At 38.7% G+C, this 17359-nt stretch overlaps 1 protein-coding gene across 1 annotated transcript in view; it reads right to left on the reverse strand.

Annotated features, from left to right (window-relative positions):
- The window catches only part of Smarca5 (SWI/SNF related, matrix associated, actin dependent regulator of chromatin, subfamily a, member 5), a 40520-nt gene extending 24172 nt beyond the window's left edge, over positions 1 to 16348 (reverse strand). The window contains 10 exon segments of the mRNA XM_029480715.1: positions 558 to 626; positions 2352 to 2483; positions 2573 to 2728; positions 3963 to 4142; positions 4811 to 4889; positions 4891 to 4909; positions 6680 to 6780; positions 10041 to 10207; positions 13140 to 13214; positions 15558 to 16348. Of these exon segments, the coding sequence (XP_029336575.1) occupies positions 558 to 626; positions 2352 to 2483; positions 2573 to 2728; positions 3963 to 4142; positions 4811 to 4889; positions 4891 to 4909; positions 6680 to 6780; positions 10041 to 10207; positions 13140 to 13214; positions 15558 to 15731 (1152 nt within the window). The 5' untranslated portion in view covers positions 15732 to 16348.
- Positions 16349 to 17359: the final 1011 nt, after the last annotated feature.

The following is a 17359-nucleotide window of genomic DNA, read 5'->3' on the forward strand; positions in this document are numbered from 1 at the left end:
AAAAAAAAAAAAGGGGTATCCTTATCTACCTACCAACTTTTATCTATGAACTTCTATACGAAGAAACTGAACTATGCAGTAGTAGCTTTATGTACACTCACTATATTTAGAGTCAGATGTATCAACTGGTCCTTTCAGATATCAATTTTTCAGATCCTGCTATGGAATTTAAGTGAAACTAAGCTTTAAGAAGTTATCTACTCTGTCGTTTTATCCTTTATACTATACCTTTTAAAACTAAAAGATTACTTTCTTCATTACATTGAAAGTCCATTCTAGGTTCTAAAACTAGATACTAAAACTATCAAAGATTATCTCTCTAATATCATTTCAAACACTGGATTTTAAATTCAAACATATATATATACATATATATACACACACACACACACACACACACACAGATATGTACATATATATATGTTATATATAACATGAATATATATATAAACACATATACATACACACATACATACACACACACAATACCATACTTCTGTTAACAGTAAAATAATGAAAATACTTTCCTATTAAAAGTATGTTCTAACCATACTTACCATATGAAGCCTCTCAACTAGCTTTTGATCCCCAAGGCAATTATTTGTATCAAACCAGGAATCAAAGTCCTAGATCAACAAACAAAAACACCGTAAGCTTAAAGATAAAATTAACCTTAAATGCCCTATATCTCCAAGTGTAACAATTGTTTCTTTAAAAAAAAAATTTAGTTTAAGCCCAATTATCAGGTTTACTACTAGCTCCAGGACAAATGGCTGAATCATACTGCTCCCTAAGCATTTTTTTCGGTAAGTACACAGACTGACAGTGAAGAGTCTGAAAGCTAGTTTACAGAAGTAATTAGAAGACACAACAAGGTTTCCAGAGAAAAGTTCATCTCATTAATCTAAGTGAAACTTGAAACAAAAAGCATTTTGTTACTACTCAGAGAAGAGCTGCATAAGGACAATTTCCTTATCAAGTATCCTGAAAATATCTATTATAAATATGCTACTTAAATAAACATCTTATGGTCATTGTTATAACTGAAGGCTTTAACAGAAATCATTAAATAACTAGGAAGAAAAACAAATAATCTTGGAACTATTTGTAAAACATCAAAATATTTAAAAGAATTAAAACTTTCAAATTTGAATGTACTTTTTCCATACACATTTCTGTTCTTTGTAAAATAACCGTTAGCTGGCTGGTGGTAGAACATGCCTTTCATCCCAGCACTCAGAAGGCAGAGGCAAAGCAGATCTCTGAGTTTGGGGTCAACCTTGTCTACAGAATGATCAAGACAGCCAAGGATAAACATAAGAACTATTTCAAAAAAAAAAAAAAAGAAATGAAATGAACAGAACCCTTAATGTAACAAGCCAAGTTAATACCTTTATAGAATTTGTTTATATAAATGCACTAGCATGGGTCTCTACAAAGCTCTCCCACCCAGTCCAGATGTAGGAACAAACATTCCAAACAGAACTCCAGTTTGGCCACTGTAATTACTAGTTGTACAGACTATCAATTATATAAACTATTTTCTGTCACACAGCAAAAAGGTAACTACTTATACCATCATTTCTATTATGTAAAGAATTGATAAAGACTAGGTTATTACACAGCAATAAAAGGCGGGTGTGATGCTCATTGGTCATTGTCAACTTCACAATCTAGAATTAGCCCAGAACTGGCCCTCCCAACACACCTGTAGGGGACTGTCTTGATTACATTAATTGCTGTTAAGAAGACCCATCTTAAATTGTGTGACCATTTCCTGGGTTGGGGATCTTGTCTTGCTCAGAATAAAAAAAAAGAGCTGAGTAGTAGTACGGACACACTTATCACACTGTCTGCTTTCTGACTGTGAGTGAAGCATGATCAGCTACTGTCACACCCACTGTCCTGTTCGCTTGAACTGGCCCAGAATAAACCCTTTCTTCCTTAAGCTGCTTTTGTCACAGCAAAGTGAAAAGAAAATAAGACATAAGGGTCAAACAAATCCCTCCACATTTGAAGGCCATCTCTTAATGTTAAAACACAATGTGTAAGATATAAAGATACTTGAAAAGGCTTAAAGATGAGCCTTTAACCTAGAAACCCTGAAGTAAAATTAAAGAGCCTTGATTGCCAAACAGGAAAAATACACCAACCCAGATGAAGAAACTGATGGGAATGACATTAAAGCCAAGGCTCAAAAGTGAATAAATTCTCAGAATACATTATCAATTTTGTAGGTTAGTAACAGGCTAGCTACATAAGTATAAAAAATTAATGGTCATATCACACAGTGCTATTATTAAAATATAGGTATTAACCAAAATATTATTAACCACAAAAGAGAAGCTTACATCAGCTGAATTAAACACATCTGGTAACAAAAAGTTTAGAAGTGACCAGAGCTCATGCAGGTTGTTCTGAAGAGGCGTCCCTGTTAGCAACAGCCGATTTGTAGTCTTGAATTCTCTCACTATTTCTGACAACTGAAAGAACCAAAGCCCAGTATTAGAACATTCTGAATAAATATCAAAATCTCAGACACAAAAAATGTTCATATTAAGTATCAAGTTACCTTAGATTTTTCATTTTTTATCCTATGAGCTTCATCTATAACTAAGTATCTCCAGTTGAATTTTTTGAACACAGACTTCTCTTTAATAAGCATTTCATAAGATGTGACACACACATCCCACTCTCCTGGCAATAAAACATCCCTGACAAATGCAGCCTGTAAAACAAAAAAAATTACACAACTCAACTCAATTACACATTAAATTCACTTAACAAGTAATCAAAAACAAGGAAAAATGAGAGTATTAAACAGAGCTAATAAATAAGCATTTAAAGCTACCACCCTATCACTGAAATTACTTCATTATCACTTTAATGTCAGTTTTAACTTAGTTTCAAAAAGTTGAAGTGAATCACAAAATTCCATAGCCTAACTTTAAAATGTCTTTCCAAAGTTCCACAGGTCTTGCCATTCTTAGGAAGCAGGGTTAAGAAAGACCTGACAGCTGGTAGTAGATGGTCTCATTCCTCTGATTTGTAGATGTATTGGCACATTACTGTTATTATTCTTATTTTATAGATAAGGATATAAAGTAAAAAAGCAGAATTAATTGACTTCCCCAAAAAGCAACTTGGTAACTTAAAATAACCCACATAATTTACCTACTGAGGAGCAAAAGAAATCTAGACTGCTGCTGAAAAGATGGCTCAGTTCTTATAGAAGACTAAGATTCAGTTCCCAGCACCCACACAGTGGCTCCCAACCATCCGTAACTCTAGTTCCAGGGACTTGACTCCCTTTTCTAGCCTCAGTGGAAACCACAGATGCAGGCAAAGTACCCATAAATATAAAATAATATTTTTAAAAACTAACCTAATTAAGTATAAAATCATTTAATACAATCATTTAATCAATGAAGGCAATTGATTATCCCCAATTTCCAAATCTAAGTTCTTTATTCTTAATAGTGTCATGATTTCCATGACTTTGTCCCAAAAAGATGTGGCTAAGAAGTCAATAATTTAACTTATATTTGTATCATAACAGCTCATCAAATTACTAAATTGACTCAACTCATATTTAACAATTACTATTCTATGACTATTACCACTATACCCTAATTCAGAAATCTAGCCCCTCAAATTTCAAATGATTTAACATATTCAAAAAACAAGCTAACATCTCTAAATAAATTATCTTGGACTTTATACAATGAGTTTCAAGAAGGAGAGAAGCAAACTGAAAATAAAATTAAGAAATTCATATAGCTGCCTAATCTTTAATGCCTTCTCAGTAAGATTCTTGAATAACCACAGACAGTATGGTAGTTATAAACTAACAATTTGTAAAGATCCTTTCTTTTTTAATCCCTTCTCCAGTTATTTCATTATTAGTCTAAAATTAAATTCCTTTAGTATCAAAAATACCACTACATAGTATAAAAACTTACTCTTTGCTCTTTATCTCCTATCAAGCAAACAGACCTAAGTGTTGGTANCCATCTCTTGAATTCACTCATCCAGTTGTGCAATGTAGACTTGGGAACCAAAACCATATGAGGACCAGGAATATTTCTATAGTGTTTCATGTATCCAAGAAGAGAAATTGTTTGAAGTGTCTTTCCCAAACCCTAAAAAATTCATCATAATTAAATGTTAAAAGATTTAATTACATTAATCAAATTAATCATTAAACAATTAAAAACATTCTTCCAAACTTACAGCCCCATCATACATAAGAACATTTAAAGGAAATGCTGAGTGTGAGACAGCATGACAAGATTTACTGTGTGTGTAAGTTTACACTTAGGTCACATAAATCTATAAGGAAGGTATCAACACCACCTCCAGACTCAGGATGTGGTATTCCAAAGTAAACTATCCGAGGCAGAAGTGAAAGACACTTGACTGTACTAATGGCTGCATACTTTCCCCAACCAATTGTTTAAACACTACTTTGAGAAGGATTAAAATCTTCACTAACTAGTAAGTAGTGAACAGAAGAGAAGATGTCTTGTGAAACTAAACCCTGTGAGCTGTTTTTTAAAATGGAAAAAGAAACAGTCAAATTATTGCAAAAACAACAGAGTTCTCAAGATGTACTATTTTAAAATGCACTCTAATGGAGAGATGGAAATTCTTCACATGTCACTTACACAACTCAGGCAGTAGGTTATAGTGCTTTAAGAAAAAATAGTTGTAATCAAACAAAACTATCTCTCTTAATTGCTACAAATTTAATGTCAAACAATCTTGTTACAATAAAAATCTTCAAGCTTCAAGGTAACCAAATACATACCATTTCATCTGCAAGGATCCCATTGATGCCATTCTCATACAGAGAGATGAGCCAATTCAATCCTCGCACCTGATAATCTCAGTTTACCCCATTTTACATCTAAAAATAACAACAAAACAATGCTCATTTTAAGGACAAGAAATATAAGACAGGGCTGGCCCCTTATATCTAATATTCAGAGGTTTAACCGTAACCTATGGGTGTCTACTCTTTTCTAAAGGATACATGTATAACCTTACATGTTTCTGTAAGGTTAAAATCATTAAAAATAGCTAATGAAATCTGGACTGAAGCAGGGGCAGTTTGGTACAACTAGCTGATAATGAAGTTATCAGATAAGGAACTCTTGACTGTTCGCATCAGAGTCCTCAGTAAATCACTCAATCCAATGGGAAAGCACACTGGTCTTAAGAGTGCCTCTGGCCTCTTTACCTCTCTTTTAAATGTTAGCACATTTTTAACCAAGAGTTTTCATCCTTCATAAAGATCAGATAGTGGTTCTCTGAAGATTTTCCTTTCTTCCCATTGAGAGTAGAAATAAAGACAGGAAATTCCTTCTGCAAGTCCACCCTTTCTATTCCTTAAACTCTTTTTTCTGATAGGTCATACATAAGGACCCATGCCCTTCAGTATATAGACATTAGCTGTACTTGCCTGAACAAATCACTGCCTAAGAATGAAAAGTTAATCAGGACTGCGTACATTAGTTACAATTTGAGGAAGAAATAATCTGAATATCCTTTCCAGCTTGTCATAGCTCTAGCCTCTAGCTTGATTTGAAAACAAAGAAAAAGCCGGGCGTGGTGGCGCATGCCTTTAATCCCAGCCCTCGGGAGGCAGAGGCAGGTGGATTTCTGAGTTCAAGGCCAGCCTGGTCTACAGAGTTAGTTCCAGGACAGCCAGGGCTACAGAGAAACCCTGTCTCAAAAAAGAAATTAAAAAAGAAAAAAAAAAAAAGAAAAAGATGTACGTATTTATAGGGTGCCATACCATGTTTTGGTAGTATGCTTCTTAATTTTCCCTATGAAGGAATACATTTGTTTAAAGAAATACCCTTATTAGAATTTTAATAATTATGAAAATTATAATTACAAGTAAAAAACCCCACNAAAAAAAAAAAAAAAAAAAAAAAAAAAAAAAAAAAAAAAAAAAAAGAAAAAGAAACTGGGTACTTTGTAAGACAAGGTAGAAATGAAAGTGTATGTTAAAAAGTGAACCAGTGAGTGGGTGAACTGCTTAATACTCTAAGCAAGAATCCAACTAAAATTCTATTAGTTGTCCACACTAACTACTCATCCAGTAACAGGAGTTGCAGGAAAGCTAGGCTTCAGACAAAAAACTTCCAACCCTATCAGAAATCAAGATTGTGTATAAGTAAAACTAAGCTGTTATCTTACAGAAAAGCACTAATATATTTCACAAAAATAATAAATTCATCATCAAAAAAAGCAATTTTTTTAAATGATTTTCCCCTATTATAAAGTTTCCTAATTTGGGAAAAGGTATGTGGCAAAAATCATTCCATTTTACATGGATTTTAGAACCATAATAAGATGAGTGGCATCTTCATATACTTCTGAAATACAACACATACTATCATCTCTCAGTTCTAGGGAGCAAAGCCAGGGCTTTGCACATGCTATAAGCACCCTATAGCTATATAACTCCAACCAACATATTAACATCTCAAATTAAAAAAAACAAACAAAAAACAACACATACACACACCTAAAACTTATTCACAGCCAGTAACTATCTAAGATTATTAGAAATTTTCCTTTATAAATTATATGAAAAGTAAAATTCAAACTATGAGATTCTCAAAGGAGGCTCCTTTGAAAATCAAATGATTCAATGAATTTAACTTACATGATGGAGAATCTTCAAATCGAGTACAAACATTAGTTGCTTTGGAACTTTCTGTTAATAGCTCTTCATCTTCCTCTTGCTCTGTTCTACGGTGTCGATAACTGTCAAAATGAAAACAAAATTTCAACATGATAGAAGCCAAATGATGATATCACAATAATCTTTTTTTTGCTTTGTTTTGTTTTGCTTTGTTGTTTTTCGAGACAGGGTTTCTCTGTGTAGCCCTGGAACTCACTTTGTAGACCAGGCTGTCCTCGAACTCAGAAATCTGCCTGCCTCTGCCTCCAAAGTGCTGGGATTAAAGGCGTGCACCACCACTGCCCCGCTTATATCACAATAATCTTAACAGGTATCTAAATTAAGCCAAGGCTACACAGCACTTGTCTAGAATGAGTAGAAGTACCAAGTTAGATCCCACATACCAATAACATAAAACATAATAAAAAACTAAAAAGCAGAGTAAGGCTAGAAAGTGAGCAGTAGAAATTACTAGTATATAACCTGAAATGTTTATATAGTTAACTAAATTATGAATAAAATTAAAATACATTAAAAGGCAGGCGGATCTCTGAGTTTGGTCCAACTGGTCTACAGGATAAGTTCCAGGACACCCAGGACTACACAGAAAAACCATCTTGAAGTCAAAGAAGAAAAAAATGTCAAGCATGAAGACAGGAGTTCAAACCTATTCACCCACCAAAATAGAAGCCAAATGCAGCTTGAGCTTGCAATCCCAGCACTGAGGAGGCAGAGATAACCAAATCTCTGGTTTTAGCTGGACATGCTATAATTTCAACATCCCAGGAACAGAGAGAAAGACTGAATTTAAAGTCAGTCTGGACTACACACTGAGACATTATCTCTGGTAATACAAAACTCCACCCCATCTCCAAAATGAGAAAGGGGAACTATAATATATCTACCTGTGGCAAAGTGCTTGCCTAGTGTACCCAAGGCATGGAGTTTGATCCTCACAAAACTATCTCAAGAGAGAGAGAAATCTCAATCTTATTTTCCAATCATACTATTCAATAAAGAAACAACTTAATAACTTACTCTGTATTTTCTGTGGACAATCTTTATCTTACAGATTTACAAACTAAAAGAGCAAGAGCATTTCTTTTTATATTATGTTTACTACCCCCACAATAATGCTTATAACAGTAATTTCTAGAACACTGATATATTAACACAGCTTGTTAGCCGTTAATACAACTTAATACATCTGAAGTACACAGTTATTTCTAAATAACAAAGAAGGCTGGGAAGGGGACATGAATCTCCCTGAGAAGGGGAGAAACAGAACCAACAAAGGGGTTGTGGGGGGGTGTCTATGTGATCGGTTGGGTACAGGAACAGGAAGGATCAGGTTGGGGAAGGGTGGAGGAAGAGAGTACTGGGAGATACAACCAGAATGAGGTGTGCAGGGGGAGGGGGCAATCTCTGGAATGAGTTAGAAACCTAGTGCAATGGAAACTCCCAGGAATCTATGAGGGTTTACCCTAAGACGCCTAGTAATAGGGAATACAGAGTCCCAACTAGCCATCTCCTGTAACCAGGCAAGACCTCCAGTGGAAAGACTATTAACACCAACCCAGCCATAAAACCCCTGACCTATCTATATACAAGGTATGCTGGAATAAAGGGGAGAAATTACAGGAGCAGCCAATCAATCCAGGAGCTGGATCAATGACTGGTCCAGCTTGAGACCAATGCCAGAAGAGGGAGCCCACCCCTGACACTGCCTGGAAAGCTAGGAACCAAAGCTGGACAGCCTTCTAGGATAGAAAATGATTCCTAATGATATTCTGCTATACTCATAGATTGGTGCCTAGCCCAGTTATTATCAGAGAGGCTTCACCCAGCAACTGATGGAAACGGAAACCCACAGACAGACATTAGGCAGAGCTGAAGGAATCCTGCAGAAAATGGAAGAAGGACTGCAGGCACCAGAAGGGTCAAGGGCACCACAAGAAAAACTACAAAGTCAACCAACAAGGACTCACAGGGGCTCATAGAGACTGAACTGACAGGGAGCCTGCATAGGACTGCAATAGCCCCTCTGAATATGTTACAGTTGTGCAGCTTGGCCTCCTGTAGGATCCCTAACAATGGGAGCAGGACTGTCTCTAACTTTTTTGCCTGCTTTAGGAACCCTTTACTGTTGAGTTGTCTCATCCAGCCTCATGGGGGGAGGTGTCTAGTCATACTGAAACTTGGTATGTTATGCTTGGTTGATATCCATAGGAAGCCTGGCCTTTTCTGAAGAGAAATGGAGGAGGGAGGAAGAGTGGAAGGGGAGGTGTAGGGTGCAGGGAGAGACTGGGAGAAGAGGGGAAACTGCAGTAAGGATAAAAAAACAAAACAAAAAAAAGAAAGTTAATGTATTTATATTAAAATAGTTTTTAAGTATAAAAACAGTACTTTGTGTGTGTGTGTGTGTGTGTGTATATATATATATGTATATATATAATTGGTAAGAATAATTGATAAGAAATTATGACATTTATTCCCTCTATATGAACATACTTTCTTATTTCAACTAATCACTTAGCAATTTTCACACTGATTAAATATATAATATCCCTCTTTTAAATAATCTTACATATACTTTTCATGTTTCATTTTTTATACCAGGAATTATAGAAGAGATTATCCTAAATATATTAATATGCTAGCACAAAAATCTTGAATTATTTGTATATTTAGTATGTACAGGATATTATCAAAAAAACAACAAAGGATATGTGACAAACATTTTAAACAAATGGTAATGAAGCAAATTAGAATACTCTACAGACCAGCTCAGATTTCAAATACCCTTATAACCAAGGCTGGTGATAAGGACTAAGAGAGAAGTCCACAAGGCCAGTCTGAGCTATAGATAAGTTCAAGGCCAACTCTGACAACGCAGAGAAGCCCTGCCTCTAAATTTTAAGAAGGGAAAAAACATGGGTGGATTTTGTAAGCCAGTGGATTGTTTATCCAGCAAGCATGAAGCCCTGGGTTCTATCCCCAGTACCAAAACCAAAGAAACTAATGCACCTACGTGTTTGAAAGCTAAGAACAGAGATACAAATTCAAGCCTGGACGACCTACTTACTTCTATGTAACGATGAATAACACATTTAACTTCTGCATTTTTAACCTAAAGACTAGTTTAACATCTTCATTTCATGTACAACATGGCTGTTAACAATTCATAAAGCATACAATAGTATAAAAGTAAGTCACTGTGTCTATTTTTAGATATTTAAACATTGATCTGTGAAGCCACAGAAAATAAATTTAAAAACTTAAAAAAAAATAGAATTTAAAAAGCACATTTGATTTAAACTATCAAATATAAACTATTACTCACTCTCCAACTGAAAGCAAATTCTGTTTTTCATCCTTTTTTACCCGTGGGCGCCCTGGTTTCATCTTCAAGGGTGAGGTTGGAGTCTTCTGAGCAGCNGGCTGAATGAAATGTGCGAACAGCTCTGTCTGCTTTAATAAATACTCNAATCTATTTGCTCGGTCAGTTTGCTGCAAAATTTAAGACACATTTTATCAAACTTTAAGAATCAATTTCAACAAGCCTGCATGACAGACTCAAGAATCAAGTAAACTCCTGAAACATGCTACTTGGGTGACTCTCCAAAGCATAGCCAAGACAAGCATAGATTTGAATAGAAATGAAGACATTTAGTGCTAGTTAGTGATTTAAAGATGAGAAGGTGTAATGGGCTAAGGGCAAGAAGGATTTACTGCAAAGGGGCACGACAGAAAATATTCTATAGCATGCTTATAGTAATGCTTAAATGAATTCATATATTTATTTCCAAAACTAAAATTATATGAGCATTATTGTTTAATAAGTTGGCAGTCTGTGAGCCACCTGCATGCATGAAGAGGTCGGAAGAAGTTTTCATATTCCCTGGAACTAGAATTACAGAGAGTTGTGAGCTGCCATGTGGGTGCTGGGAATTGAACCTGGGTCTTCTGGAAGAACAACAAGTGCTCTTAACCACTGAGCTATTTCTCCAGCACCTATTCAAATCTTTATAATTTATTCTTTGCTAGCATATATATTATGCTAATTCTGTACATATGCCATAATATTGAGTTTGAAGCTTTTTAATATATTTTTAAGTATTCTCTAATACTTGAGAAGTACAAGCAAATTAAAAGATATATATATATATATTAAAAGTTCTACCCTAGCCAGGAATGTTGGCACATTACTTTACTCCCAGCACTGAGAACTGGTAGAACGGAGCTCAAGGCCAGCCTAGTCTACATAGTAAGACCTTGTCTTAAAAACAAACAAAAAACAGTCAAAATGTTCTTGAGTTTAAATATATATAAGGCACTCAGAACAGGGCCATAATAAGCATTCGCTGTTGGTTGATATTATCAAAAACTGAATTTAAACATAAAGTTCTTTTTAGGTACTAAGTTGAGCAGAGTACATGATGTAAACTGGCTCTGTAAACAGAGTAAAATATCAAGCTTCCTTTTTATAAAGTAAGGCTCTATTCAAGAAGCTGATACTGTAGCTCAACAGTAAACACATGCACAAGGTTTGGTCCTCAGCACAAGAAAAACACAAACCCATTCACAATGTAAGAATGCTGAGACCAGGGCTGGAGAGATGGCTCTGTGGTTAAGAGCACTGATTGCTCTTCCAGAGGTCCTGAGTTCAATTCCCAACAACCACATGGTGGCTCACAACAATCTATAATGGGATCTGATGCCCTCTTCTGGTGTGTCTGAAGACAGTGACGGTGTACTCACATATATGAGATAGATAGATAGATAGATAGATAGATAGATAGATAGATAGATAGATAGATAAAGATAGATATCTAGATAGATAGAAAGAATGCTGAGACCAAATTGTATTTATTAGTCATAGATAGATAGATAGAAAAATGCTGAGGCCAAATTGCATTTATTAGTCATAGATAGATAGATAGAAAGAATGCTGAGGCCAAATTGCATTTATTAGTCATAGATAGATAGATAGATAGATAGAAAGAATGCTGAGACCAAATTGCATTTATTAGTCATTGAACATAGTGAAGAACAAAACTAGACATACATACAACAATTTGCTGAAATTTTTTTACAATCATTTTCAATGCTAAAATCTTTAAAGGTATTTTTTAATGCAAGTGAGTAATTATATCATACTATGTAGCCTTCCTAAAATACTTGTCTGGTTTATGTAGGCAAACAATATCCCATGTTATTACATATTTCAATTAGATTATCTCTGTTCTACTTATAAAAATTAAAATTACAGTACACTGAGCTCCACAGAGCAAGTGAGAGCCAGACACTGGGTGACTCGGTGTCTCACAATGGAAAACCAACTAACCCTGGGCAAGCAAAGGAGACCCTAAGAAGCTAAAAGGCAAAATGTCTTCTATATGCATTCTTTGTGCAAACTTTCGGGAAGAGCACCTGGATGCTTCTGTCAGCTCCTCGGGTTCCCTAAGTGCTCAGAGAGGCAGAAGACCATGTCTGCTGCTAAAGAAAAGGGGAAATTTGAAGACATGGCAAAGTTTGACATAAAATCCCACATCACCCACACATAAAGGGGAGACCAAATTGAAGTTCAAGGACACCAAAGCACCCGAGGCCTCCTGCCATTCTGTTCTGAGTATTGCCCAAAAACCAAAGGAGGACATCCGTTGCAAAGAAACTGGGAGAGATGTGGAACACTGCTGCAGGTGATAAGTAGCCCTGTGACAAGGAGCCTGCCAACCTGAAGGAGAAATACAAGAAGAATAGTGCGGCTTATAGATCTAAAGGAAAACCTGATATGGCCAAAAAAAAAAAAAAAAAAAAAGGGGGGGGGGTAGTAAAGGCTGAAACGAGCAAGAAAAAGGAGGAAGCTGAAGCAGAGGATGAAAGGATGTGGAAGAGGAAGGTAGTTCTCAAAGGTTTTTTTCCTTGTCTATAAAACATTTAACCCTCCCCCACAAACACAACTAACTCCATTTAAAGAAAAAAATTGAAATGTAAGGCTGTGTCAGATTTGTTTTTAACAGCACAGTGTCCTTCCTTTGTACAGTTAACACACTACCGAATGTATCTTTAGATAGCCCTGTCCTGTAATATTTTCAATAGCCACTAACTTTGCCTGGTAACAGTCTAGGGATTGTAAAGTGGCATGGAAATTTAAAACAGGTTCTTGTTGATGTACAGCACAAATTAGTTATATATGTAGAGGGGCAGTTTTTTGGGTTTTTTTCAGTTTTGTTTTTGTTTTATCTTCAGTTGTCTCTGATGAAGCTTATACAAAGATAATTGTTCTGTTACCTGAATTCTACTCTATAACTGCAAAAAAACCCAAAAACAGCTGTTCTGTTGACATTCTGACTACTTCTAAGTAAATACATAAGTTTAGTAGATTTAATTATCTTAACAAAAAAGTTCATTATAAACTATTCACATGTCTAGAACATACCATTTTTTCTTCATATGTAGGATCTGGTTCTTGGATTTCTTTTTGCTTTCCAGGTGATCCATCATCAAATACTTCCTGGTAGGAAAGGAAAATCATCAAATTGTTTAAGGATTGTCAACTATCATTATACTCATTTCTTTAAAAAAAAAATTGTAATATTCTTGCTCCAAGTCCCAAGATATTTAATGGCTATCAGATAACCTGACATGAAACCTGATATGGATGAAATAAAATACTATGGGGATAATCACTTTTCCCAATTATAAACTATATAACTTTTGGAATAATAAAATTATCACTTACACCCTAAGGCAAAATTACTTTCTATACAAGCCATATGGACAAATCTATATTTTTTCAATAAAATTATAAATACAAATTAAGTAACTTGAATGTGAACAAAGTTCTCTTTGTATCATAAAATTCCATCTACCTACTGTACTATTTTATAGAAATGTATACAAGGAAGGAAGCATTAGCTAGTCCCTAATTTCCACTTCCTAGAACATTACCCAAAAAAGGAGCTTAAATTAAATAACCTTAGTTTAACTCCTAATTAGTGATAAATACTCTATTTTTTAAAATGCACTCATCCTGACATTCAAATGACACAAGCAAAGTGATAAAACCTCCAGGTCTAACTTACAGAATCCCTGTAGTGCCAGGAAAAATATACCTACAATAATAATGTGTTTTCCAACTGCAGATATTATTTCTATAATTCAATGTCTTTTTTTCCAACTGTAATATGTATCTAAGGTCATCAAATACATTAGGCAAGTGTACTCAACTCAAACCTAATTCTGACTCTAAATTCACTTAAGACATGAAAAGCAGTCTAAAGATAATCATTTTAAAGACAATAAAATAGCCAGGAGCATTTAAACCCTAAGAAAATACTTTTAATTTTTGAGTTGCTATTTTTCAATTAAAACTTAAATATAAACACGAATGTGAAAACACAAAATAAGTGGTATTTTCATTAATCAGATGAGTAAACTGAGTCTTCTTAGTATAAGAATATCAACAGTTTCTATTTTTTTCTCAATCTTATTCTTCACTCATTTTCTTTTCTGTTTATGTCAGTTACTGCTTGTTTATTTGTTTTGTTTTTTCGAGACAGGGTTTCTCTGTGTAGCCCTGGCTGTCCTGGAACTCGTTCTGTAGACCAGGCTGGACTCAGAAATCTGTCTGCCTCTGCCTCCCAAGTGCTGGGATTAAAAGGCCTGAGCCACCAGTGTCACTGGTGTCCAGATTCCTTTATTTCATGGAATAGAAATCTAAGAATCCAAGTAAAACAGCACTAAAAACTCAAAAGACCACTTAAAACCTTAAGGGGGGGGGGGCACCAAGTACATTTTTAAATTGAAACTGCATTCACTTCAAATTGGTGCATTACACTAACACCTACCTTCCCCATTAAAAGTTGTTTCAAAGATTAACGTTATTTCACCCAAGCTGCCTCATAAAAGTAATGCAGACTGCACCATCATTTCCTTATAGTGTAAACCCTGCACTAAAGTTCACTTTTATAGTATTGCTTCCAATCTGAGGATTAAAACTCCCAGGAGTCTTCAGACTGGAACTACAGAATACCTCAAAACAAGGCCAAGGCCAAGAATAAAAATTGGAAGCAGTAACTTTGTTCCCAGGCAACTCAATGCCTGGGAGCATGTCCAAAGAGTCCTGCCTAGCAGCTCCCCCACTTTCCACTCTCTCCCCCCTTCCTCCAGTATTGTCACCATCATCTGGCCCACTGGAGCCCCAAGAAGGTGGTTCAACAGCGAATCCTCCGAATGGCTTCAAAAGGAAGCAATGCGCAGAGCTAGAAGCCCATCACCCTTCCCCGAGGCTCCCATTCATTCAGTTTTCCATGCATACTCCCGTAATTGGATGGGGATCCAGGACAGGTGCTGCTGCTGTCACGCTCGCTCCCCTCCCGGTGGAGCAGGGCCCGGGAGGGGCCTCCCCTCGCTGCACACAAGCAGCTGCGCCCCGCTTATCCCCACTGCGCACTCGGCCCTCCAGCTCTCGCCATTGTCTCTGCCCAGAACAGACAGATGCCGCCCCCGCCAGCACCGGGATGAGGCACTGGAGGCGCAAGTCCCCAGCTGCGACGCTGGGGAACGTCGCCCCTCGCCCCGGGAATTCCACTCCGGAGGGGCATCTCCCTCGCCTTCCTCAAAGTTTAGTGCAAACTAAAACCTAAATCGGGAGAAATTGAGCGAGTTCTGGGGGAGCCTGGCGATGGAGGAAACGGGTCCCCTTGGCCACAGTAATCAGGAACATGTGTTTCGTAAGAGCGATCCGCGGTCGGGCTAGGCTAGCTACACGGAGGGGGGAACGTAAAGGTGAAGAGCAGGAGACGCGCCAGCCGAGCATCCACCTCCCTCCCTCCCCGCGCACGGCCGCGCTCACCTCCATCTCGGTGTCCGCGGGGCCCGAGCCCGCAGCACACGGAGCCGCGGGCGCCGCGCCGCCCTCGGGGCCGCCTTTGTTGCCGCTGCTGCTCCCGCCGGCGCCCGCCGCCGAGGGCTTGGAAGGCGCGCTCTCGGGAGGCGGGGGCGGCGGAGGCTCCACCGCGGACGACATGTTCCGGCTGCGTCACCCGCCGCGGCCACGGGCAGGCGCGGCGCCGAGGGAAGCGGCTTGGGCTTGCGCGACACTGGCGTCCGGGCCGCCGGAGGAGCGAGACCCGCCCGGAAGCTCTCACGCGCGAGGGCTCCGCCACCGACCCGAGCCGGCCCAGCCGCGCCGCTCGCCTCGCCGTCCTCTTCCGCGGGACTCTGCTCCACTGGCGTTTACCTCACGGCGGGAATCACGTCGACGGGAGTGGGCGGGGCCAGCGGGGTCACGGAGGTCAGGGAAGGCGGGCTGACTCTGAGGAGGCGGAGGGCCGAGGGAAAGGGAAAGGAAAACGGAAGGTTCTCAGAGGCCTCCCGGCGCCTTCTCCTCTCCGGGAGTGGATTCTCTTCTCCATCCAACCAGGACAGCTACCTACGCCACCCGCTCTCAACCCTCGCGAGATCGCTCGTTCCCCCTTAGAAGGCCGGTTCGCGAGGGCGCGTGCGCATGCTCCTCNTTGGCCCCGCCTCCTCCAGGCCTCTAGCGGGCTGTAGAGCCGAGTGGGCGGGGCCTCGGGGAAGCGGGTCGGCGGAGATTTGCGCCTCCGCTCCTCCGAGTGACGCGAGCTGGGTCTTCGGCGCTCCCGTAACGGCTCGGCTCGCTGTCTCCCGCCGCGCTAGGGCTCCCTCTTGGGAACGGCGCGACTGTTAGGCAAGGAGCAAAGGCCTGGGCTGGCCTTCGTCGTCCTGCCGCCTTCGCGTTACGTGACGTTGGATGCCTGAGAGGAAAAATCACCTCAGAATTAAAAAGTCTACGGGTTCGCTCCGTCAGTCGGCTTCGTTTAGAGAGTTCGGCGTTTGTCAAGTTCAAGTTAAGGCAGAAGACGCGCTGCCCTGTTACAATGGCAGCAGATGAAGGCAGACAAATGATGGCGAGTTTTCGCATGAAACAGAAATGCACATTTGTCTCGAGTAGTGTTTACCAGGCGTGGTGGTGCACGCCTTTAATCCCAGCACTGCGGAGGCAGAGGCAGGCGGATCTCTGAGTTCAAGGCCAGCCTGGTCTACAAAGTGAGTTCCAGGACAGCCAGGGCTACACAGAGGAAACAAGTGTTTGTTATTCGTGTTGCTTCTTTATCCTGCCTTAGGCTGTCATGGAGGCTACTGAGTCCTACGGAATATAAACACTGTTCGATTCATCACCCACATACTCCCAGGCACAAAAGACCTTTATCTTAATCCCATTATTTAGTCCCCACCTATATTGAATAAAAATTTTTTTCCTGAGTTACTTTCAAACTTCTTGGAATAGATAATATTCATATATCATTTCAAATGTTTTAACCAGTCGAATAATCATTAACTAAAATTGAGAAGCTGGAAACGCTCTCGTTTAACATACTGTAGCTCATTTGGTGAGTTGTTGGGGAGCATACATGAAATCCTGGGCTTGAGTCCTAGCACTATTTAATCTGGATGCCGTGATTCGTGTCCCAAATCCCAGCACTTAGAGAAGTGTACGCAGGGTCACCCTTGGCTACTAGGCCAGCCTAGACTAAAATATCGTGTCTCCAAAAACTAATATATATAAGGAGCTGGAAGAGATGGCTCAAAGGTTAAGAGCACTGGTTCAATTCCCAGCGCCCATATGTCAGC

This window comes from Mus caroli, chromosome 8 (assembly GCF_900094665.2).
Source record: "Mus caroli chromosome 8, CAROLI_EIJ_v1.1, whole genome shotgun sequence".
Lineage (NCBI taxonomy): Eukaryota > Metazoa > Chordata > Mammalia > Rodentia > Muridae > Mus > Mus caroli.